Source organism: Branchiostoma lanceolatum, chromosome 10, assembly GCF_035083965.1.
Source record: "Branchiostoma lanceolatum isolate klBraLanc5 chromosome 10, klBraLanc5.hap2, whole genome shotgun sequence".
Lineage (NCBI taxonomy): Eukaryota > Metazoa > Chordata > Leptocardii > Amphioxiformes > Branchiostomatidae > Branchiostoma > Branchiostoma lanceolatum.
In genome coordinates this window covers 752,310-769,414 of record NC_089731.1, presented here as the reverse complement: position 1 = coordinate 769,414, position 17,105 = coordinate 752,310, and the positions used below count along the sequence as shown (strand labels likewise).

The 17,105-nt window shown below is 43.7% G+C and overlaps 2 protein-coding genes across 2 annotated transcripts; both read left to right on the top strand.

Moving 5' to 3' along the window:
- The first annotated feature begins 4,068 nt into the window (after positions 1 to 4,068).
- Positions 4,069 to 7,435, top strand: LOC136443788 (uncharacterized). Its single transcript, XM_066441151.1, has 3 exons — positions 4,069 to 4,217; positions 6,413 to 6,575; positions 7,255 to 7,435. Exons 1-3 carry the CDS (start codon positions 4,157 to 4,159, stop codon positions 7,433 to 7,435), a joined length of 405 nt encoding a protein of 134 aa, XP_066297248.1. The 5' UTR covers positions 4,069 to 4,156.
- A 2,163-nt stretch (positions 7,436 to 9,598) lies between these two features.
- On the top strand, positions 9,599 to 16,977 carry LOC136443786 (multiple epidermal growth factor-like domains protein 10). Its single transcript, XM_066441150.1, has 9 exons — positions 9,599 to 9,610; positions 9,681 to 9,762; positions 9,930 to 10,052; positions 10,997 to 11,128; positions 12,026 to 12,178; positions 12,879 to 13,007; positions 14,076 to 14,213; positions 15,946 to 16,172; positions 16,888 to 16,977. The coding sequence occupies exons 1-9, from the start codon at positions 9,599 to 9,601 to the stop codon at positions 16,975 to 16,977; spliced, it is 1,086 nt and encodes a 361-aa protein (XP_066297247.1).
- Positions 16,978 to 17,105: the final 128 nt, after the last annotated feature.

Here is a 17,105-nt window from a genome sequence, read left to right as displayed (position 1 = left end):
CCTGAGATACTTAATTGTCACTTCATTGGCTAGGTTAAATGACGTAGAATGACGTAGGCTGTACTCTGTGATTCTTATGTGATAAAACTATGTTTGTTGCAAACGTCTGAAAATTGTAAAATCGCAATGGAAATTTGAAGCCATAAAACTAAAGTATATTCTCAGGGTCGTTGTTTGTTATATCTGTCAGATGTCTACGTTCTTTTTTGTCCACTTATGTTCTAGGTCTTATTTCCACTGTATGGGGGCTGTTGGGCGACCAAAATTGGATTCATATGGCCTATGAATTTATAATTGAAAGATGATCCATTATGAAAAAGTATGATTTGAAAGACAACAGAATACACAAAAGTCGCAAACAACAATAATTTATCAATTGAATTCGTATGAACTACTAAATAAAATTTTGGTCACTCAACGAACGTCGCCTACGTGTGAAAAGACATTTGATAATGTTAAGTACTTGTTCTATAGAGAGCTGAATTGTCGCTCGTAAAATTTAATATATTCTCGGTGAATTTTGAACTGTCGTGCTGCGTCTTGTGAGTTCTGCCGTTCAATAAAACTTTATCACTTACACCAAACGTGTTTTTGTTGATGATAGGCTTTTGTCTGAGAGTGAATGTGCGCAGTGTTTTGCCAATTCCATACATATCTCCGGGTAGATGTAAGGATGCAGCCTTTTCTCGTTTTTTACGCTAGTTTTTTGGGGAATATTTGGGGCACTTTTCTAGTATTGTATTTTCCAACGGTTCCTTATAGAGGGCGAACCGTTAGAAGTGCGGTGTTAGAAAAGAGTACCATATATTCCAAAAAACAGGCGTGAAACACCGAAAATTTGAGCATCTTTAATCTAGTACGAGGCTCCCAGAGTACAACGGGGTACGACTTGAACCTTCGGGGTGAGGGATGCAGATGAAACGGTAATATACTTGACGTGGATTCGGGTCCTCGCTGACGGCACACAAGAATAAAGTCTCAGACATGGAACGATTCTACTTCAAATCATACTTTTACATTACGGATCATATCTATTATGCCATAGGTTTTAGAAATACGATTTTGGTCGCTTAACGCAAATTTCCTCACTTCACTCAGGTACAAATGAGCTTTGGTTAAGGACGGACCTCGGATACGACGTTAAATGGAGGTCCCACGCACGTTTGGGGAGAGCCACACCCCGTGCACGTTAAAGAACCCACCACACCTTCCGAAAAAGAGTAGGGGCATGCCCGGTGTGAGAAGGTCTCAGCCTTACAGCCTTACAGCCTGATTTACAACCCGATACATGTCAGTATTTGCAGATTTCTCGGCAGATGGACACACGTGGTCAGGTAGAAGAAGATATCTATTACGCCATAGGTCTTACAAATCCGATCTTGGTCGCTTAACCACTGCATCCCGTGGAAAGGGGGCCATTAAGGATAGGTTCCCATAGTAGGAGCAGGAGACCGTAGCTACAACTTAGAGCGTAAAGAAGAACGGCATATCTGGTGACCAATTGCAAGAATCCATACACGTCGAGAACGCAGCTAGAACTCGGAGCAAAAGAGAAATTGCATGTATTGACTACATCCCGACCACATACACATTGCGTGACTCATATCCTAGGTCCAACCTTCAAGCCTATAAGGGAACAATCAAGCATAGTGGCCTGCATATAACTAGTTATACACCAAAAGACATAGAAACACACATCAGCACACCTGGGCACATACCTTCATTGCTTCCAACGAAAGGAAGCCAGATGATTCTTGAGTTGTTGTTTGTTGTCTTTCGAGGCTGGCCGAGTCTTCTGGAAGCCCTCATTGTGTTAGACTGCGTTGGCAAATATTTTTATGAAAATATGTCAAACCAAAGTGTAGTATATATATCAACATACTACACAACATCCGTTTGCGCAGTAGACCTTTCCATATCGTGTAACAATATCGGCGTCATTTACTTACAAAGGACGCTTTCTACCATAATCACTGCAATAAAAGATCAGGACTGAATTAGTCTTTATATTTAGTTTACGTACAAAAGACTTATTCTACCATGGTCATAGTAATAAAAGATCTAGGTTAGGACGGTCATCGTGTTTCATATTTGAACATCAGAGCATCACCGTTCAAGTGAGGGCCGGGGTTTTACATGGTGTTAGGCACGTCTGAAGCCGGGCTGAGTGGTTATTGGTGGCTCATAATACGGGATTGACTTGTTTTTTTACTATTTGAGTGGATTTCAGGCTTTGTTGATACGCCTTTTGATCATGAAGAAAAAATAATTCAATGGAAAAGTTGTGTCAAGTACCTCGTATATCGACTTTCGACATGGTTGATTTTTTATGATGAAGTAGTTGAAGTAATGGAGAGAACAAGTTCATTGAGGCAGTGTAGAACACATCTGGTGTCCTTTGTTTTCCTTACCATTGTACATGTATAACATGTGGCACATACACGGGACAAAGATGATTTCGTAATTTTTTTTCGATGACACCCGTAGAATATCTCTACCGTTCATTCTCTTTCCAGATTCTCTCAATTCTTTCAGATTCCTTAATACACATCTGATCGATCGTTTATAACCTTCTTTAGCCTCCATATGATCTTATTGGAATTTTCTTGCTTATTGTAGTTTCCTATATATACAGATCTAACGGGCCGTTTTGACTGTCGTTAGAATATACAGGTAGAGATTCAATATATGCATGGACTTTTGCTTCTTTGGATAACAGAAGGGCATATCAACGGTATGGACAGCGCTTCTCTTACATTCTCGCGAGGCTTGAACCAAGGGCGAGGAAGATAATTAATAATTAAACAGTTTTGTTTTCGTTTGGCTTTCAATATTAGTATCTTTGAGACAGTCATGCAACATACCCTATTTACTCGCATGTAAATGTATGACAAAATTTCATTTTCTGTTCAGTATTCGATTCACAAATACATGCAACAAATTCCTGAACGTCTGCCAAGTTGTCACTTTTCATACCAGCTCACACACATGGCAACCGGTTTGTTTGGTTATGTTTTCGTCGTTACTGATTATGTAATAAACTTCCGAGTGCAGTTGTATGAACTAAACGAAGTCAAGATTTCGATGCCTTTTCCTGTCAGATTGCATGAGAAGCTTCCAAGAGCTACATGTATTGTATGGAAAGCCCTGTAGTTTCCAACTGAAGTCCCGGTGACTATTTCTGTCAGATGACTGATAAATGAAATAATGAAACGCTGGCGTACGTCAGTGTATATCACATTTCAAGTAGCAGTGCCAATGTCATCAAGATCCGCTAACTCATGTAGACAAGCCTGCAAAAGAAATATTCTACTCAGTATTATAAAAAACAAACTCTTGCGGATCATTCTTGTTGATGTCAGGACCTGTGTAGGCATGTAACCTCCTGATAAACATATCGCCAACCTAGCTTTTCACTAAAGATCATTAACTTCGTGTACCATTCTGATGAAGATGATTGAGACTTCCACGTTAGTCAAAAACGGCTCATATCCTTGTTAATCTGATTCAGGCGACTATTTCTGATCCGTGAATAATATCTGAACACAGGAAACGGTGGAGTACGTTCAACAGTGCACATTGTTGTTCAAGTAGATGTGTCATGTCCTGCCATTGTCACCGGGAATCATCGCCATATAAGACAATACCCTAAGGAACAAGGAAATATAGAACATCTAAGATATCATCTAAACTGGTTTCAAGACCGTCGAAGACATGCTACTCCGTTCAAAGAGGTGTCTACTAGACACCCTCCATTTTCACGAGGGTCCTGATCTGATTGAAAGAGTCTTCAACAACAGTCATGACCACCTAAAGCTAACCACCATAGCGAGTAGAGGACTCCCACCAGATCCAATGACCACTTCAGCGGCAATCGCAGCAAATACACCCCCGGACCAGTTGTAGTTCTAGTGGCACTCGTTCAGCTATGTGTCATCTACTACCGGTGCCCACCTGATGATGTATTGCCTTGTATACCGCTAGTGGGCTATTCATTAAAACTTCATTGTAACTATGTCGAACTGGTTGTTAAGTAGATGAAGTCATCCGATATTTAAAGGTCCGGTGAGCAAACGGATCCTGGTCAGTATCCATCCCGCCACCTGTTACACTTTCTCGTCGAGACGAAAACACTTCCGCGGGATTAGCGGCCACCATGTGGGGAGTTTGGAAGAAGATCGTCTTCGCTGTGATTCTGCATGTTATCAGTTTAGTAGGTGAGTCAATCCTTGTGTTCCTTTAGTTTACCGGCGTCTTGGTTAAATACATTAATACATCATGCCGTAAGTGCCGTATTTTTGAAGATTGAAAGAACATACATTTACTACATACAAAATTTAGTCACTATGATACAGTTATGTACAAATATGATTAGTTGTATTTGTTATGCTATGCAAACTGGTTGTAGCCCTTCAGGGAATACTCGGGAGCTAGCCGCCTTGTTTTCTTAGTAATGCGCGTAACGAAAAGTAGTTGAGCATTCATTCGTTAGCAATATTGTCATATTCGGGAATACCAAGTAGAATTCGTTAGCTTACAATATTCTACAATTACAAGTACATTCAAATAGATTACAAAAAGACTTTCAGATGAAATGAATTGAGATGCACCATGATATAGTTTTAATTTTACTACATTTAAACATTTCATTTCATCTTTGCCCCACTAAGTCTGTGAAAGCACCTCTTTGCTGGACCTATGAGTGGTAGGACATACGATGAAAATTTTTCGAGCAATTCATAAAAGGCTCTAATGCGATAGAAAAGTGTGCGCCAAAGATCAATCGATTGTAGATCTATATCTCCTTTAAAGACTTTTAAGACTTTTGCTAGTTACTTCTGATACTTGATAGTGAAGAAAAAAGTGGCTACGTATAGATGTTCTTCCTATTTTCCCCTTCTGTCTACCCTGGCTGGCAACATACATAACGATACGAACATAGCAAGTTAGGTATCAGATGTGAAGTCACGGAAGACATTATCTTAGGATTACAGTAAAACGTAGAGAGCAAAGCGAGGATATTTTTCGGACTGTCGCGGATATGTTATAGAAAGAAAGTTATTTTTTGTTAACTTAGATGGGGGAAGACCTTGTATTAGCCAGTGTGGCTTTTTTTCTTCCCCCAGCACATGTATTTCTTTCGTTCTATTATGTAAAATTGATTTTAATATGTGCAAAAAAACCAAAACAAAAACCAAAAGTCAGTTGTGATGTGACACAAAAAGATGCCGTAGATTCTTGTCAACGTTTCGTTTCCTCATAGCTTTGTTGAAAATCCTACAACCAAAAATAATCGTACGACGGATTCGGCAGCGTACTTACCCATTGACATATTCTAGTACATGTTGTTGAATGTTGATGTCCAGTTGACCATGCCCATCGCTCCCGGATGCTGGCGGTCACGATGAAGCAGTTCTGGTTTCTTGATTCACCATCAGCAGTGAAGTGAGGCCTAAAAGATGTCACTTTAAAACTGCTCTGTTCAAACGTGTTACAATGAACGTTATGGACTCTTGGTCTCCGGTGTTACGTCCCAGCCTAACTTAGAAACAAAAGTTCATCTCGAGTTTATCTGCGCCTTTTACAGACAGATCTTCGCTGTTCCTTTACTTCGTTAAGGTTTCGTATAAACTATCAAAACACATAAATGCCTCTGTTCTGATTTCTGTGGTATCGTTTTACTAAAGATTTACTTTTTTTTCATTTAATTATCGTTACATTTTAACACCGGCTTCAATAGTTGAGGAAAGTCCTTTCCGTTTTTGGTTGAACTTGCAGTTTTTTTCCATCAATCAATCCATTAAAGGTTGAAAATGTATTGTTTAAAATAACACCCTGCTACTGAAACAGCAAGGAAACTTGCTGCCCTTTGTGCCTCAAGCCACTACAACGATCTCAACGAACGAACGAACGAACAAACGAACGAAGGAACGTGCGAACGAACTCTGCATCCGTCCTACTACATTTTGCTTCGAGGATACCCAAAATGCCAATAATACCGTCCCATTTGATGAATTTGAATCATAACTTTAATCATGACATTTCAGTCAAGTTGTCAACAGTAGCAAAATGTTGGACATTTTAAACAGTCAAGACCATGACTGTCTCCAGGACCTGTCCCTCTGTTCCATGACTTAACAGCGTTATCCCGGCTGTGTCGCAGACCCGACATGCACGCTACCGGAAAGGGTCGCAGTCCTTAGGACGGGACGTTAAGCCGTGCTCCAATGTTCATTGTGCTTGTCGAAAAGAGCTAGGGGAATTTCCCTGTACAATGAACCTGTAAATACTGCACATAGCGTCTGTCTCCTCTCTCACGACCAGTGGAAGATTAGCTCTTCCGTGAGCTAAACTGGATCGAGATCACTTTCCCTCTGTTCCAGAACTTAACAGCCTTATTGCGCATGCCCAGGTGCTCAGAGGGTTGACGTCACCCTAGTGAACCACTTCCCGTTCGTCGCGGACCAGGACACGTTCCTGAAATGCGTCAGCGACGAAGCCAGCTCCATCCGGGACATCAGGTTCAACGTCATCGCTGACGTAGGCAGCGGCTCCAACTTCCCCAACCAAGTCAGGTCAGACATCTTGTTTTAGTTCTATTCATCAAAAAGCCAATCCACTCGTTTTCAAGTTATGCTGTTTCAAAGTATCCGGAAAGATTACCCCTGCAGTTCCAAAGAAAGTCGGCAGGGGGACCAAACGTCTTTCACTGCGTCCTGGGCAGCTATCATTTACATGAAAGCCGTGAGCGCGGCATGTTCAGAACACAAGACACAAAAACGGGAAGTTTCCTATTACCGAAAGTTCTGCTGCAGAACCTGGTAAATCCACCAGGGGGCGGAGGGGCATAAATGTACTCATGAACGGTGTTGGCAATGTCGATTTACAGTCCCAATTTATTGTCCAATTCAATAGATTGCAATCATAGTGCTTATCCGAACGACTTGCCACCTTATATATTTCATTTTCTGGATTAGCAAGATCCTGACAAATTTAAACCAGAGCACTTTTAAAGCTCTTCCCCCTCCCACAGTGCGGGTAACATCGACCCATTTTAACAGATTAAGCCTTACTAGTTGATTTAAGGATCGTACCTAACACACGTGAATCTAACATGAAAGATCCCCCCCCCCTCCCACAGTGCGGGTAACATCGACCCATTTTAACAGATTAAGCCTTACTAGTTGATTTCTAGATTGAGAACATCCTAACACACGTGAATCTAACATGAAAGATCCCCCCCCCCTCCCACAGTGCGGGTAACATCGACCCGGAGTCGTGGCCGGGCGCGCAGAACGCCATCCAGCCGGGGTCCGGGAACAGCCGCATGAACGTCTTCTCCTGCTCCCTGCAGACCAGCGACGATCGGACGGCCGGCGTCTTCACCGTCAAGATGGCGGATGCTGGTGAGTTTAGGAAGGGATTGCAGGTGTAGATTTCCTAACCGTTAACCCCAACCCTCACTCTCTAACCCAAACCATCAACCCCTGACATTAATCCTTAACTCTAACTCTAACCGGTAAACCCTAACGCTACCCTTTACCCTAACACTAATACTAACCCAACGATGACTGGACCGCGGGCGTCTTCACCGTCAAGATGGCGGACGCTGGTGAGTTAAGGAAGGGATTGTAGGTGTAGATTTCCTAACCGTTAACCCCAACCCTCACTCTCTAACCCAAACCATCAACCCCTGACATTAATCCTTAACTCTAACTCTAACCGGTAAACCCTAACGCTACCCTTTACCCTAACACTAATACTAACCCAACGATGACTGGACCGCGGGCGTCTTCACTGTCGAGATGGCGGACGCTGGTGAGTGGCGTGGGGAGGGTGATTCTAGGCTTACATATCCCATTAACCCCAACTCTAACTTTAACTCTAAGTGGTAACTCCTAACCTTTACACTTACCCAGCGATGGCAGGGCAACAGGCGTCTTCATCGTCAAGATGGGGGATGCTGGTGAGTGACATGCGGAGGGTAACTCTAGGCCTAGATTTCCTAACCGGTAACCCTAACTCTAACCCTAACCGGTAACCCCTAACCCTACCTTTAACACTAACGCTGACACTAACCCAGATTCGACAGGACCGCCGGCGTCTTCATCGTCAAGATGACGGATGCTGGTGAGTTTGAGAAAGCGATTCTTGGCCTAGATTCGTAAATTCTACCGATCTACATGCTTACATGTTCTGTTCATACATGCATGTAGGACGGTATATGAGAAAATGCGTAAGTATTAGAAATGCTACTAAAGACGGCACAGGCACAGTCTTGTCTTATACCACATGGTGTCTTGAATACCAGCTTAACGTTAGTTTTGAATTGATAGAATCGTTTTTTTTTTCAACAAAATGCGACAGAGAGATGTTACAGTTACCAGTTCAATGGAAGCGTAACTCTTGCTTCATTGCTTGTCTTACAAGACACCCATATATATTGCTAAGTGTTTTCTTAGATTAGTAACACCGTGCAGAAGTTATCCTTCTCAAAATATTGATATGTATATATTGTGTAATGTTATGTGTATGTGTTCCAATGTAATGTATATGTTATGAAACTCCAGGAAGAATAGTGAAGTACACTTGTGTACTTCACTAATGGAAGTCTTTTTACCAATAAACCAATAAACCAATAAAATATCACAAGTGATAATGTTTGCGGTTTCGCTACCCCCTCCAGCCATCATCCGCCCGAAGCTGCTGACTCAGACGGTCAGTGTCCAGGACGAGGTGACTCTGGAGATGATGGACAGCACAGGAGGTTCGCCTATTATTTATTTTCACAAATCAATTAAGATTATGACATGCTAGTCTGTGAAACGTTAACTCCGCTGCCTAGCTAGCTCCGATCTGTAATAGCTTGTCCGCAGACTATTAGGCAAGGGAACTGATCAGAGAGACTGGAGCTAGAATTGGATTGATGTCGGGCTAAGCTTACGAAAAGAAATAAATACAATGCTGTCCATTCTAATGTCTTGTCTGTGTCAGCAGGGCTAGCCCTTTGTAATTAATAGCCACAGGCCAGTTGGGCAGCCGTGACTGTGTGTTCTGAACAGCCAAACCAATAAGTAAAGGAGTTATGCCACCAACAAACAAACAAACCGACAAACACAAAAGGCCCACTACAGCACCAAAGGAACCCCCCTAGAAGACCCATCTTCGAACTTAAGCTTTCTCTCTCCTACAGAAACTTACCTACTAAAAATCACCATTATCCGTCCATGGCATCAAGAGTAATATTGCTAATACCCTGCCTACGGCGAAGGCAATAAATGAGACCTAATTTCCCCGACAGGTTCCGGCCCGGTGATCTGGCGGAAGGACGGTTCCATCATCTCGGGGGAGTCCGAGCTGACGCTGACCATCGACCGCGTGGGCACCCAGGCCACCGGGGTGTTCGAGTGTTACCGCACGGAGGAGGAGCGGAGTGCGGCCGAGCAGGCCATCATGCGGCTCATCGTTAGAAGTAAGCAGATCACACTTATTAGTTACCTGTAGAACATTAAACATCGACCGCGTGGGCACCCAGGCCACCGGGGTGTTCGAGTGTTACCGCACGGAGGAGGAGCGGAGTGCGGCCGAGCAGGCCATCATGCGGCTCATCGTTAGAAGTAAGTAGCTCGTACTTATTAGTTACCTGTAGAACATTAAACATCGACCGCGTGGGGACCCAGGCCACCGGGGTGTTCGAGTGTTACCGCGCGGAGGAGGAGCGGAGTGCGGCCGAGCAGGCCATCATGCGGCTCATCGTCAGAAGTAAGTAGCTCGTACTTATTAGTTACCTGTAGAACATTAAACATCGACCGCGTGGGCACCCAGGCCACCGGGGTGTTCGAGTGTTACCGCGCGGAGGAGGAGCGGAGTGCGGCCGAGCAGGCCATCATGCGGCTCATCGTCAGAAGTAAGTAGCTCGTACTTATTAGTTACCTGTAGAACATTAAACATCGACCGCGTGGGGACCCAGGCCACCGGGGTGTTCGAGTGTTACCGCGCGGAGGAGGAGCGGAGTGCGGCCGAGCAGGCCATCATGCGGCTCATCGTCAGAAGTAAGCAGATCACACTTGTTACCCTTCATCATGAAGCTGCCGGAAAAACGGCAGTGCAATGCTGGTACATCGCGCCACTGTTACGTTTTATGAAAGTCGTATGATGAGGTTTATTCCTTTGTAAACGACTTATCCATACCCACAATTACATGTATTTCATACAATTTCCAGTTAGAATTACATTAAACTACACTACGTTCACCAATTCTGGGGGTAATAAACTAAATAAAAGTCAAATCATGATTTCACAGAAAAATAACCATTGGCAAACCGTTGAGCGAGAAAAAAAATCATCAGTGATTGAGATCTTCTTTGGAGGTCATTTAAATGCCTTAAAGATCACTGAGAGATACGTCAAGTTTTTGGACGCTCAACAGTCTCTCCTCGCTCTCCTCATTAAGTAGCAATGAAAAAGCTGTTCACTCTGCCGCCCCTTTCAGCACTCTATTGCCCATGATTTGTATTGGTTTAGAAGTATGTGCAACCGAATACGATTTAAACCATGACATTTGTGTGCTATTTCCACACGACGGTGACAATTAAGCGACCAAAAATCACTGATCATTTAGATCATTGGAAGACCGATAAAATCGTTTGTTTGTCTAATGTTTGCAAGATGAACGCCAACAGATCTCTCTGTGGTCTTTCCTCGATGAAGTCCCAGTGTAAGTAACAGCTTCTAACGATAAAAATGTATCATGCCACCCTCTTGTTCACTGAACTGTTTTGAGGAATGCAATTGAAAGAAGCAGTTTGATGTCATCATCGGAGTGATTCTCACCACATAGCTGGTTGAGAGAATCTCTCTGTCTCTTTACCAGTCACGCTGAATACAATACTGATATGACTGCTGTACGATGACGTCCAATGCAAGTAACAGCTTCTAACGATAAAAATGTATCATACCACCCTCTTGTTAACTCTGCTACAACCCCCCCCCCCAGGTTGCCCTGCAGGAAAGTGGGGAGGGGGGTGTGACCGTGACTGTCCTGAGTGTGAGAACGGCGGCGTGTGCAACCCGTCGGACGGCCGGTGCATGTGCGCGCCCGGCTTCATGGGGGACACGTGTGACGAAGGTAGGCTTTCTCACCTTTCTCACTCTGACACTTTTGCGACTTTTTACTATCTTAAGGTTTGTCTTGTATGTAATGATGTTATTCTATGCACCTATTTGTCACAGGTAGTTAGACTTACCAGTAGAAATGCCCAAGCACCTCTTGAGAACTAACATGTCGTGTAATACCATTTTTACTTACTAGTTAAAGTTCTGTTTTGTATGTAATGATGTTATGATATCTTATCTTATCTTATGCACCTATTTATCGCAGGTATTAGTTTTGGTATTCAATGTTCTATCGCTTCTGTAATGTTACTTTCAAGTATTGCTCCAACTTTATCATGATGTTGTGATTTTATCTTAATTTTGTTCTTAGTTGTGAAAATTGGTGGTGGTGAATAAAGTTTTGTGAATTAAAAAAAAAATGGGACTGAACGTGATCAATAATTTAATTTCTGTTGCCATTGCCTTGGCTGCTTTGTAGTTCGGCTCTGTTTCCCGCGTAATCTCAATCACAGGAGGTATACTTTCAAAAGGAACATGACTCTGGATCATCAGCTGATAAATGGTGGTTACTTTAGAACTGAAGAACTGATGAACTCATGTAGACTTGCCCTACTCTTTTGAGTGGCTGTCAACAACTTTAGATGATATATACTTTGCTGCAGTTGTTTCCCGGATAGAATAATTGTCTATTCACGTTGTTGGCTGGAGTGGTACCGAGAAGAGATGATTTTATATAGTTACACCAGCTGTGCCTCCCCTGTGTGAAAACCCAAATATCCAAGTAAGCACAAAAATTGAGTAAAGCCTTAAGTCTTACTTTGATTATTTGCGCTAGAGGAAATGTGTGGCGAAGGTACACTTTTTGGTGGGGGAAGGACTTTAAGTTCAATATCATTTCCTCCCGTTTCAGCCTGTGGGTCGAACGGTTTCGGTCTGAACTGCGAGTACAAGTGTTCGGACGAGACGGACTCTCGCGAGACTTGCGCCGGGAGGCTGTTCTGCATACAGGACCCGTACGCCTGCTCATGCTACATCGGCTTCAAACCGCCGGAGTGCCGAGACCGTAAGGCTCACTCACTCACTCACTCACTCACTCACTCACTCACTCACTCACTCACTCACTCACTCACTCACTCACTCACTCTCTCACTCTCTCACTCACTCACTCACTCACTCACTCACTCACTCACTCACTCACTCACTCACTCACTCACTCCCGCCTGCTCATCCTACATCGGCTTCAAACCGCCGGAGTGCCGCGACCGTAAGGCTCATTTATCTATCTATTTTTTCATCATTTATTAATTCATTCAGTCATTCATCTATATATTCATCCAGGCATTACTTCACTCACTCTCTCAGCCACTGAACTGCTTTAAGGATTGTAAATGTAAGAAACAAGAAACAGAGACATTTCGGCCTCCAAAAAGGCTATGGGACTACCTCTACCTTAATATCCAAGCAAATCTAATGGTTGCGAAGACCGTACCCAACTGGCAGAAGAAGTTTTTGGATTTTATTTGGATATAGTTGGATACGGTCTTCGCAACCATTAGATCTGCTTGGAGATTACCTTTATCTTTTACCTGTTTTTCTTTGGTACTGTCTGTGACGATAAGAAGTTCGGAGTGAACTGCCCAAAGGACTGTAACTGTAAGGAGCAGTGTGACGTCATCACCGGAGTGCTTGTCAATACATGTCTTCGGTCTCCAAAAAGGCTATGAGGCTACCTTAACCTTTACTTTTTTTTTTCTTTGGTACAGCCTGTGATGATAAGACATTCGGGGTGAACTGTCTGAAGGACTGTAACTGCAAGGAGCAGTGTGACGTGGTGACGGGGGCCTGTGATGACGGCTGTGAGGCAGGATGGGAAGGCAGCGACTGTCAGACAGGTGAGGACCGATTTTTGTTTCTCCTTAAAAAAGGCTATATCTAACAACTGTTAGTCTGGAGTCCAGTTAGCTTTAGTACGCTACCCAAGCTGGCGGGGAGCGGGGCTTGGGTAGCGGTCTGAAGCTAAGAGGGCTGGACTCAAGGCTACCAGCTATCGTTACAGAACTGTGGGTATGTGTCATCATTTTGCCAGTTAAGGATTTAACTGAAAGGAATATTGGGAGCAATTATGAATGTTCCACGTGAAATTTGCACATTTTCCATGCAAGCAACCTCTCTTAGCGTAAGTGCAGGACTGGTGCGTATCGCTATGTGGTGCTTTACCGTTGGTGTGATCGATAGTGAGAAAAGTTGACAGTACATGCAGGCAACGGTTTAAAAGATGTCCTGCAATCATACATGTTATCTCAGAATGCGAGAAAGGGAGCGAGGACTGTACAGAGACAAGGTTACGGCGTGTATCTGTTACCGGGTCCTGCTTTGATTTTAACTCCGAGTCTGACGTGTGATTTCAGAATGCGCTGAGGGGAAGCTCGGCGAGGAATGTACGGAGATTAGGTTACGGCGTCTATCTGTTGCCGGCTCACGCTTTGATTTTAACTCCGAGTGTCACCTGTAATTTCAGAATGCACGGACGGGTCCTGGGTTGATTTTAACTCCGAGTCTGACCTGTAATTTCACAATGTGCTGAGGGGAAGTTCAGCGACGACTACACGGAGATTCGGTTACGGCGTGTATCTGTTACCGGGTCCCGCTTTGATTTTAACTCCGAGTCTGACATGTTATTTCAGAATGTGCGGAAGGGAAGTTTGGCGAGGACTGTGCAGAGACAAGGTTACGGCGTGTATCTGTTACCGGGTCCTGCTTTGATTTTAACTCAGAGTGTGACCTGTAAATTCAGAATGTGCTGACGGGTCCTGCTTTGATTTTAACTCCGAGTCTGACATGTTATTTCAGAATGTGCTGAGGGAAAGTTCGGCGAGGACTGTGCAGAGATAAGGTTACGTCGTGTATCTGTTACCGGGTCCTGCTTTGATTTTAACTCCGAGTCTGACCTATGATTTCAGAATGTGCTGAAGGGAAGTTCGGCGAGGACTGCACAGAGACGTGCCACTGTCTGGATGACGTAGCCTGCGACAGGTTCACAGGTCAATGCCCCAACGACACATGCGCAGGAGGATGGGTGGGAGAGATCTGCCAGGACAGTGAGTTTTCCCGCGGTTTTATCTGATATTTATCAAGTGACGTCGGCGTGGCGTTACGGTTAGAGCGCTGAACTCGGAATCCGTAGGTCCCAAGTTCGATACTCACCATGGCCCGACGTTGTGCCCTTGGGAAAGGCACTTTACACTACCTTCCCGGACGGAGGAGTGACGCCCACCGAGCCTATTCGGCTAATCTGTCAAACTGTGTGCCAAAAAACACACTACGGATTTGGTTGCCGATGTGCCAACATCTAGGACATTTGCCACTGAGAACCGTTAAATCTCTCTCTCTTTATCTGATATATATGATACATCCAGGGCTGCCCAAATATAGCTAGCCAGTGACCTCTATTTAACGTCCTATCCGAAGGACGTTCCTAGTCGAAACTAGGAACTCATATTCACCTGAGGTAAGTGAGGGAAGTCATGTAAAGTGCCTTTCCCAAGGGCACAACGTCAACGGGAAAATCAGGGGCCCCAGAATTTGAACCCAGGACCTCTTGGCACTGGGCCAAACACCCCCTGCCACTACGCCACCGCGACGCCATGTGTCATGGAAAGTACTCCACCTCTTAGGGCCCTGTCACACTTGTCCGTATATTCAAGTGTGTGTGAGTTGCGCAGAAACATTTTTTTGGGCTTATGTAAAGTTTGCGGGGAGGAAGTTGTGTTCTACTTTGACCCGCCGCTGAGCAGTCTAGTTATCAAACCAATGAAATGACTTCTTCGGCTGCAAACTTAACCTAAACCAAAAACATGTTAACACGCAACTCATGCGGGCTTGTATATACGCACAAGTGTGACAGGGGCTTAACGTAAAGGGCGGACACGGCCATACTGAGCGTTACGCCCCAGATACAGACATCATGCACTTATTGTTTCAGTGTGTGAACGATGATGTCCCACTACTAAAGTTTCGGGGTTTTTGAATGTTCATGTCCCACTTATTATAACGGAGCATTATGAATACATACAGATCCGGTTATAGAAGTGCACTTTGCAACGACACGAGAGTTAAAACGTGACAAAGTACAGACTGCCCGTTACCGTTTTGATGACGCAATGTCTAGTTATTTACCATACCTGAACTTATCTGCCCATGAATATTCACATCTACAAAGAAGCTAGAAGCCGATTTTGTACATTGGTATTATTGTATCAAGAGTATTATCATTTGTATTTTATTTCCAGTGCATAGTTACTAGATCTAACTCATGACGACATGTTGAATGTTGTTGGGCCACATAGTAACATTAAACACTAAATGTCTCCATTCATTCGTTACCTTCGCGAATATGCTTATGGTTATGGGTGAGTCCGTCTGTCTGTCTAGCTGTCTGTCTGTCTATGGGCAGCATAAGTCAAGACATGGTGGATGGATCTTGATGATATTCGGTATGTTGGTGGAGGTTGACAAAAGCACGAAATCAATTAGATTTTAGGCCCCCTAGTGAGTACTATGGTATATTGAGGTATAATATGTTATGATGGTATGATGAACGCATTCATATAGATTTTGCTTATAAGTCGCTTGTTCGAAAATCATCTGCATTGTAATGTGACAAAAAAAGGAATGGTGTGAGTGGATCATATAAATCTGTCCGGATATGCAGCTTGTACTGTTCAGTACAAATCTGTTGTGCTACGCAATTAGGCGATTTAGCGGGTATACAATATCATTGTAACAAACAGACTCTAGATGAAACATCTGACACCCCTTTTCCTTCCACAGGACCCTGCTCAGAGGACCCCTGTCAGAATGAAGGCACCTGTCTGGACACACCTGAGGAAGGCCCGGACTACTACACCTGTACCTGCACCGAGGGGTGGAGCGGGACAAACTGTGACGAGGGTAAGGAATCTTTAAACTATAAAGACTACTTAAAGAACAATAAGAAGGCCCGGACTACTACACCTGTACCTGCACCGAGGGGTGGAGCGGCACGAACTGCGACGAGGGTAAGAAAACGTGTACGAAAACTTGTAATGATAACAATTTTAAGATCGCTTAAAGGCCCACTATGTAGGATTTTGGCGCAAAAATTGAAAATATTCTTGTGAACAAATCTTAATGTTAATGGCAGGTACTGACATGTACAACCCCTTTTCAGCATATTTTCTTCATTATTTCGTCTATTTTTGGTACTTGTGAACTGTACAAAAACAAAACAAAAACTCCCGGACACCACCTCAATAGTAGATAAACAACAACATCCCAGTGCACTTAGGCACACGTTAGACTGCCAGATGCCATGAAGCTCTTCTTCTTTTGAAACACTCATATCTTTTTCTAAGAGGGTAGAATACAACTATTAATTTATTCTAGAGAGTCTACTTTGAAGGGTATCAATGAAGTGTGGTTATTTTCCCTTCAAAACTGCAAGAACTCTTGTAAGGATGATTTTTTACAGAAACTGGTGAACTGTAAACAGGCCCCCCACTGGGCGGTCAGCCTGATAAGAAGTACAGAAGCCATGTGTGGCCATGTGTTAGTTTCACACTGTGTGGTGTTTTGGATGGAGGATTACAGTTTTCTAAAGTTGTTTGTATGGTGCAGTAATGTTGTAACCTCCCTTCCTGAATATCGGTAAGCAATTCTATAGAGTTGATAAAGCTTGCTATGCAAAGAAACAGTAGGAAAATCTACTTTCTGTACTGGCCTAAAACTACATAGTGGGTCTTTAAAGAAAAACAAGAAGGCCCGGGTTACTTCACCAGTACCTGCACGGAAGGGGTGGAGCGGCACGAACTGCGACGAGGGTAAGGAATCTTCATGGTTAAGATATAAAGACCACTTTAAGAACAATAAGAAGGCCCGGACTACTACACCTGTACCTGCACCGAGGGGTGGAGCGGGACAAACTGTGACGAGGGTAAGGAATCTTTAAACTA

Excerpts from the sequence above, each read along its gene's own strand:
- LOC136443788 (XM_066441151.1), top strand. The coding sequence starts at position 4,157 with ATGTGGGGAGTTTGGAAGAAGATCGTCTTCGCTGTGATTCTGCATGTT. Across the intron at positions 4,218-6,412 it reads GCATGTTATCAGTTTAGTAG|GTGCTCAGAGGGTTGACGTC; the intron begins GTGAGTCAATCC and ends GCGCATGCCCAG. Across the intron at positions 6,576-7,254 it reads AACTTCCCCAACCAAGTCAG|TGCGGGTAACATCGACCCGG; the intron begins GTCAGACATCTT and ends CCCCTCCCACAG.
- LOC136443786 (XM_066441150.1), top strand. Across the intron at positions 9,763-9,929 it reads CATGCGGCTCATCGTCAGAA|TTACCTGTAGAACATTAAAC; the intron begins GTAAGTAGCTCG and ends CGTACTTATTAG. Across the intron at positions 10,053-10,996 it reads CATGCGGCTCATCGTCAGAA|GTTGCCCTGCAGGAAAGTGG; the intron begins GTAAGCAGATCA and ends CCCCCCCCCCAG.